Source organism: Amaranthus tricolor, chromosome 1 (assembly GCF_026212465.1).
Source record: "Amaranthus tricolor cultivar Red isolate AtriRed21 chromosome 1, ASM2621246v1, whole genome shotgun sequence".
Taxonomy (NCBI): domain Eukaryota; kingdom Viridiplantae; phylum Streptophyta; class Magnoliopsida; order Caryophyllales; family Amaranthaceae; genus Amaranthus; species Amaranthus tricolor.
In genome coordinates this window covers 10,288,906-10,297,206 of record NC_080047.1, presented here as the reverse complement: position 1 = coordinate 10,297,206, position 8,301 = coordinate 10,288,906, and the positions used below count along the sequence as shown (strand labels likewise).

General features: G+C 34.5%; 1 protein-coding gene across 1 annotated transcript; it reads left to right on the top strand.

The window, feature by feature from the left end:
* The first annotated feature begins 1,718 nt into the window (after positions 1–1,718).
* Positions 1,719–7,971, top strand: LOC130825245 (probable E3 ubiquitin ligase SUD1). Its single transcript, XM_057690378.1, has 9 exons — positions 1,719–2,329; positions 3,167–3,850; positions 4,298–5,059; positions 5,146–5,357; positions 5,465–5,830; positions 6,234–6,394; positions 6,476–6,639; positions 6,878–7,024; positions 7,316–7,971. The coding sequence occupies exons 1-9, from the start codon at positions 1,958–1,960 to the stop codon at positions 7,760–7,762; spliced, it is 3,315 nt and encodes a 1,104-aa protein (XP_057546361.1). The 5' UTR covers positions 1,719–1,957; the 3' UTR covers positions 7,763–7,971.
* The last annotated feature ends 330 nt before the right edge of the window (positions 7,972–8,301 follow it).

The following is an 8,301-nucleotide window of genomic DNA, read 5'->3' as shown; positions in this document are numbered from 1 at the left end:
ATCAGATTAAACCAAATCAAACCTCATCAGATTATGTCAAATTAGATCAAATCAAATAAGACCAAACTAGACCAAACAAGATGAAATCATACCTTAATAAATGCAAACTTATTCAATCAAATTAAACAAAAAGTACATCCTTAGTAACTCATAAGAAAGCTTTAAAAAATTTTAAAAATAAATTCTTATTATTATACTCCACCCTTGTAATGATTCTCTAAATTTATGATTAGTTGTCCTCTAATAATAATATTATTTATTAATTGGTAGGTTTTTATTTTTGATCATGTATTAGCGAAAGAAATTCAACAAAAAATGGATTGAAAAAAATTAATTAAATGAGATATTGAGAAAATTTTTTATTAGTGAATGAAATTAAGAGAAATAATTTGATCTTTTTTTGTAATAAATAAAAAAATATAGCAAAATAGTAGGAGCATATTTTTCTACCAGCTTTTTTTTTGATTTTGTTATAAATTTTTGATTTTAGAATAGAATGAGAGGACGTGAGGACAAGGTGATAATTGATCCATTATCTTTACCTAAGAAAATTAATACTTATTCTTGTTGAGATAAAACCTAATTCTTAAATTTAATTATTTATTTGATAGTTAATACTAAAAAAATAAGTAGACAAACCATATAAATATCTCTCTATCTCTCTCTTATAAAAAAAAACACATATCATTTTGATACTTTTCATTTCTTAAATAATTAATACTAAATTTCCTATTTACTTATTTTATCCAACTCAAATTATAGAGATACTTCTTTTCATATGAACTAAGCATATTAATTAACATCCTAATCTCAAATACTAGCTAAATTCTTTTAATCATAAGAACTAATTTCCTTAAACATGGTTCTCTCAAAAATCTAAAAAATTATACAAATAATAAATAATTAGTATGAATTAAGATTATTTATTTATTCAAGTTAGATCATGTTTAGTTCACAGTAAAAAAATAAGTAATCAGTAAAAATTAATTTTAATCAGTAAAAATCAATTTTAACTAATAATAATCAGTTACAATCAATAATAATCAATTGCAATCAGTAACAAATCAGTTTTAATAAGTAAAACTGAGTTAAAATTTATAACTAAAAATCTTTTATAAATAGTAAAATTAATTTCCATCAGTAAAAATAAGTTAGTTTGAATCAGTTGAATAAAAAAGAGCCTTAGAATATATATCATAAAATAAGTAACTATAGTTGTTATGAAAGTAAGAATGAATTTTAATAATACTAATGTTTACTTAGTTTTAAATGAAAACATATATATTATTAGCTTAATACTCCTAATATCAAAGAAAATCAAAATAAAATAATTAGAACAATAGATTTAATAAATATGTTTTAAAAATATTTATTAAATCAAACTAAAAATAGACATCATAAAAAAACTACATAATTTAAAAATCATGATTCTTGTAAAGACGATTTCTTTGATAGAGTATCTTTTTTAGACTGACCCATTATATTTTTTAAAAATATTGTAAGTAAGCATTAAGAATGAAGTAAGATATTGAAAGTAAGCGTTAAAAATACGGTAAGTAGGAATTAATGATTATGTAAGTAATTATTAAAAATACGGTAAATAAACATTAATCTTTAATGGACTGGGCTTGAAATATAATTGCTAAAGAAAGAGGGTCTCTCAAGTGATTAAAAATTAGCTTAGATAAGTCGGTCTCTTTAAACAAAAAAAAATGGGTAAGTGATAAGTCGGTCTATTTCATCTCCATCAGTTTTTTCAGTTTGTTCTACCCGCCATCCATTTTTTTTTAATTTATATATCACCATTACCAATGAAAAACAGATCATCATCCTAAAAGGCAAAACCGGAAACGGAAACCCCAAAATATTTTCTTTCCACCAAAAAAACAAAAGAAAAACACTTTAATTTCCCCCCTTTCATCTCTTCGCCGGAACCCTAGCATTTTCTCTCCCTTCAATGGAGATTTCGTCGGCATCGCCGACATCATCGTTCGATTCTCAGATCCAATCCTTAAATTCAACCTCAAATGATGCGTCTTCGAACGAAATGATTGATTCAAGCGAAGTTAAAATCGAAGATCAAGATGAAGAGAGAGAATCATCCGTGGATAGCGCTGAGTTTTCGGTTCCGGCGGCGTCATCATCATCAGTTGCGAGGAATGTGTTCGATGATGATGATGAAGATGAGGATGTTTGTAGGATTTGTCGAAACCCTGGTGAGGCTGATAATCCGTTGAGATATCCGTGTGCTTGTAGCGGTAGTATTAAGTTTGTTCATCAGGATTGTCTTCTTCAATGGCTTAATCACAGTAATGCTCGTCAGTGTGAGGTTGGTTGATTGATTGTGAAAATTGTTTAATTTAGGGCTTTTGTGGATAATTGATTGAACTGTGTGAGTTTATGATTGAGGTATGAATATTTTAGGGAAATTTTGACCTTCTTGATTCTTAATTAGTGTGCAGTTGAGTATTGTAGATGTAATATAGAGGTTTTATTTTTGTTAAAGAAAAGGAAAAATTAGCATCTGAACATTTCTTAAGGAGATTGTTACCTTAGTTCATACTGATATATAAGCATTTCTTCGGAGTTAGGGTTTTGAGAGGCAATCAGAATTCACATTCTTTTCATGTCTTTTTTTGTTTGAATTCTATTGGCATACTTGAATGATGATTGATGATCTTGAGAAATTTGAGTTACGTGAAGTTGAATGATGAAGTTGTTGTGGTGCATCATGCTCCTGTAATGAAGCTGACTAATCAATTTATGATGAGTCTTGGACTATATTATGATGCAATTGTTCACTTTACTGTACTTACTGTTCGAACTAATTGAAAGAGTACTTATAGTCTGCTTTTCTTGCTTTTGAGAGTATGAAATGCAAGAATGAAACTATGATGACCATAAATGCCTAATAAGCTTCATTGAGTTGAGTTGAACGGAGGCAAATTTTGGCTCTAGGCATCTAGTTCTAGTAGTCTACAATTTAAGAGAAATGAATACAATTCTCTTCGATGTTGGCAAATTATAATCATAGAAGTTAGCATTTGAAATGTATGTGATTATGGCTCTTTCATCTCTTGACTAGTGCTTAGAGAGCTTAAAGTTTTTGGAATCTCTTACTTTTCTTTTTTACTTGATAATATGCTAATGCCTATATTTCGTACAGGTATGCAAGCATGCATTTTCCTTCTCCCCTGTCTACGCCGAGAATGCTCCTAGTAGACTTCCATTTCAGGAATTTGTTTTTGGGATTGGGAAGAAGACTTGTCATGTCCTGAAATTCTTTTTGCGTCTTGGTTTTGTTTTATCTGTCTGGCTTTTGATAATCCCTTTCATCACTTTTTGGATTTGGCGGCTGGCTTTTGTTCGTAGTTTCTCCGAAGCCAACCGCTTATTCCTTGGTCATATGTCATTCACATTTATGCTCACCGATTGTCTACATGGTTTTCTTCTCTCGGCAAGCATTGTGTTTATATTCCTAGGGGCTACATCCTTGAGGGATTATTTTCGACATGCAAGAGAAGTTCAAGGGCAGGATGCGGATAGAGAGGATGAAGGGGATAGGAATGGGGCACGAGCAGTTAGAAGGCCATTTGGACAGGTGAATAGAAATTTGCTTGCTGATGGCAATGGTGATGATATTGGGGAAGCTGCAATTGCACCTGTTCAGTTGAACAGGCGGGCAGAACATCTTGCTGCTGATTGGGATAGAGGTGCTGCTCAACTTGATGTTCAAGTTGATCAAATTTTTGATGGTGTGGATGATGCTGATGGTGCTGATGATGTCCCCTTTGATGAGCTTGTTGGTATGCAAGGTCCTGTTTTCCATTTGGTAGAGAATGCTTTTACTGTGAGTATCTACTATCCTTTTGCTTTTTTTCTTGCCTCATCTCATTTCACTCCACCCGATAATCTAAAATCTGAAGTGAAATGTTGATGGAATTGAGAAGAAACTTGATAGTTCGTGCCACGATAATTATTGGCCTTCATTACGTTAAACATTTCTTTTGAGCATATAGTATTTGTGTGAATAGAATTTGGTATTTCAAAGACATTAGAACTATGCTCTTTTGAGCATGCTGTGTAGGGGGTAGGACATTGTGGAACCACTAGAAAATACATTATACATGAAGAATTTTCATTAGCAAGATCCAATTTAGTTCACTAGAAAATCTGGCTGCCTTTCCATCTGAAAGGAAGCCTTTATGGTTGCATTTTGGCAATATTGATGCTTTTGATAGTTATAAACTAGTTCTCTTGGTTAATTCTGGCATTTTTGGTCATTGTTATGTTTCAGGTTTTGGCAAGCAACATGATCTTTCTTGGAGTTGTTATATTTGCTCCTTTCTCACTTGGGCGTGTAATATTACATTATGTTTCGTGGTTTTTCTCTTCTTCTTCGAATCCGGTACTTTCCTCTTTTGTGCCACTTACGGGATCAGCTCTTTCATTGGCTAACATCACCTTGAAGAATGCCTTGACAGCTGTGACTAGTCTTTCCGTAAACTCTGGAAATCTTAATGATCATGTAAATGAAGTAATGAAAGCAAATGCAAGTGAGCTGAATTTATCTCATAACAACATCAGCTCCCCCCTTGCTTCAGATGTCCTGAAAGGGGTGACTGCTGGAACATCAAAGCTTTCTGATGTTACTACATTGGCAGTTGGATATATGTTTATTTTCTCCCTTATCCTTCTTTACTTTGGTGCTGTTGCATTAATTAAGTATATCAAAGGTGAGCCTCTTACTATGGGGAGGTTCCAAAGTATTGCTTCAGCTGCAGAAAATGTTCCATCTCTTTTACGACAGTTCTTTTCAGGCATGAGACACTTAATGACGATGATTAAGGTTGCATTCCTTTTGGTTATTGAACTTGGGGTTTTCCCTTTGATGTGTGGCTGGTGGCTTGATATCTGCACAATTCGGATGTTTGGGAAATCAATGGCTCAAAGAGTTGAATTCTTTTCTGTCTCTCCATTGGCTAGCTCTTTTGTTCATTGGGTTGTTGGGATATTCTACATGCTTCAGATCAGTATCTTCGTCAGCCTTCTTCGAGGAGTACGTTTATCTTGTCCTAATATGTTTTCATGCTCTACAAATTTCTTTTCTTATATTGAAGATTATTGATTACCTTCTTGTTATAGGTTTTACGTAATGGAGTCCTATATTTTCTTCGAGATCCGGCTGATCCTAACTACAATCCATTTCGTGATCTCATTGATGATCCAGTTTACAAGCATGCTCGTAGAGTTTTGCTTTCTGTAGCTGTCTATGGCAGTTTGATTGTGATGCTTGTTTATCTGCCTGTTAAACTTGCAATGCGGATGGCACCCTCCATTTTCCCATTAGATATCTCGTAAGATCACCATTTTGTAGAAGTTACTGTGTATATGTTAATGTGACTTCAGTTTTCGAATTAAATTTTCAGTTTGAACTTGCTACTTTTATTTGGTTGTCTTTCAGAGTTTCTGATCCATTTACTGAGATACCTGCTGACATATTGCTGTTCCAAATCTGCATTCCCTTTGCCATTGAGCATTTCAAATTGAAGACTACGATTAAATCTCTTCTTCGGTATTGGTTTACTGCTGTTGGCTGGGCTCTTGGGTTGACAGAGTTTTTGCTCCCAGAGCCTGAGGATACAAATGGTCAGGATAATGGCAATGGTGAAGCAGCTAGACAAGAGAGGTTACGCCATCTACATGTGGGTGGAGTACAGCAGGATCAAGCTCAGCTGCCACTTCTTCCTGATGCTCAATATAATGAGGCCCATGGTTCTGAAACTTCAGATGTAATAGAGGATGATGAGGAAGAACAATCTGATTCAGAGTAAGTTACATTATAATTATAGGGGAATTCCACATTACCTTATCACAACTGTACCGGAAAGGTTATCAGCTTACCCTGATCGAATTATTGGCCAAGACAATAGCGAAATCATCTAGATTGACCTCAAATGCTATTTTGGGGCTGTTATGCAATTGAATGGGCATTTTTGCACTATTTCATCGATATTTTCAACCATACTCCTTCCTCAATCACAATTCACAACATAAGAAAGACGGTTTACGGGTTTAGATATGCTGTTGGAATATGCATACGATTAGCAATTCATTTTGCTACATTTCTTCGATCTAGTTTTCATTATTTTTTTACTTTCCTCGAAATAATTTAACTTAGTATTCTCATATTTGCTTTAACTACATTCTCAATTTTTCCTTTATCTTCACAGGCGATACAGATTTGTATTTCGTATTGTCCTACTCTTGATGCTGGCCTGGATGACCTTACTAGTCTTCAATTCTGTATTAGTCATCATACCTGTGTCCTTTGGAAGGGCTATTTTCAATTCTCTCCCTCTTCTTCCGATAACACATGGCATAAAATGCAATGGTAATTCTATTGGCTGTACTTTTTAGTGTTGCTAAACTTTGTATGAGTACGTGTTTTAACCATATATCTGGTTGTCTATAGACCTGTATGCTTTCACCATTGGAAGCTATCTTATCTGGACTGCTATAGCTGGAGTCAGGTATACAATTGAGCAGGTCAAGTCAAGGAGGGCTGCAGTTCTGTTTGGACAAATTTGGAAGTGGTTTGGAATTGTTCTCAAAAGTTCTGCTCTTTTATCAATATGGGTGAGTGTACATACTGTTTCGACCCACAAAGAATACACCATATTTTGCACTACGCAGATCAAGCAAAGAAAGGATGCATGTGTGCTGTTGGAAGATTTCTGCAGTATTGTGATAATTTTTTTTCTTAATTTTTTTTAAAAAAAAGAATAGGGTGGGATTTTGAAACTGCTGTTAATTTATTGAAGTTGAATTCCGATTAGATGAGTTATTTTGACTTTCAATGGCTGTGCTGGTGCAGATATTTGTGATTCCTGTCTTGATAGGGCTGCTATTCGAGCTTTTGGTGATCGTTCCAATGCGAGTGCCAGTGGATGAAAGCCCTGTTTTCCTCCTGTACCAGGACTGGGCTTTGGGACTAATATTTCTGAAGATATGGACAAGATTGGTGAGTGTTGGATCATTTTGGAATCTTTAATGAACTACCTTTATCCTGTTTTGTCAGCTAACTGGTTCTTGGTGCCGAATGAGCAATGTAGGTCACTTATTGAGCATAGTACTTGTGCCTTGGGGCATGGGAAATGTTTAGGCTGAGTTTACCAGAATCAGTTTTCTGTTTTGTTGAAAATTTGTATCGAACTAGAGATTGATCTGTTTCTTCTTGATTCGAATTTATCATTATTATGTTGATTTCATTTTTAAACCTCGGAAACCTAATTGGTTATTGAATATTCCTCAGGTTATGTTGGACCACATGATGCCCCTGGTAGATGAGACTTGGAGAACTAAATTTGAGAGAGTGAGAGAAAATGGTTTCTCCAGGTTGCAGAGTCTGTGGGTGCTGCGGGAGATCGTGCTCCCTATCATAATGAAACTGCTAACAGCTCTTTGTGTACCTTACGTTCTAGCTCGAGGAGTATTTCCTGTTTTTGGTTACCCCTTGATTGTGAATTCAGCTGTCTACCGGTTCTCTTGGTTGGGATGCTTGTCCTTAAGTGTGTTATTTTTCTGTGCGAAAAGGTTCCATGTTTGGTTCACAGACTTGCACAATTCCATTCGCGATGACCGCTATCTTATTGGTCGAAGGCTCCATAATTTTGGGGAAGTAAAAAGGGCTGCTGAAGAAACAGAGAGTATGAGTTTGCAGAGGGATGCCGTAATTAGACAAGATGATGTGGGTTTGTGATTATAAGACGAGGCAACCAAGTTGATGCTTGATTTGATTACGTTTATACCATACATGTTTTGAAGGAAGTTGAGGTAATTGTAGATCAATTTATATTAGTTTTGTGCATATTATAACGTGTAATAATATAGAAGGAAGAGGAATGTATTACTATTTATTTTTGTTTCTTAGTAATTCATCTTAGTCTCCTGCTGACAACTTTAAGGATACTTATGTTCGTGTTGTCCTGTTTTGCGCGAAAAATAAATTTGTATTACTACAGGGGCCGACTCGTTGAACTGCCGAAGTGCCATAAGGTAGTCGTTCTGATTCTCGACTCTCTTTTCTGAGAGACCCTGGTTTCGAGTATTCGGAGCCCAGAAGTGTTTTATGGGAAGGCATGTCAAACCTATTCTAAATGATCTTTTCTCGTTCTCAACTAACGTGCATAGTTTAACGTCTATGTATAATTGGGATTTGAAATTTCTGATGGAAAGAAATCTCATAAAAATACTTATGATCATTTTATAGCTAGTTAATCGATTTACAAAATTAAATAG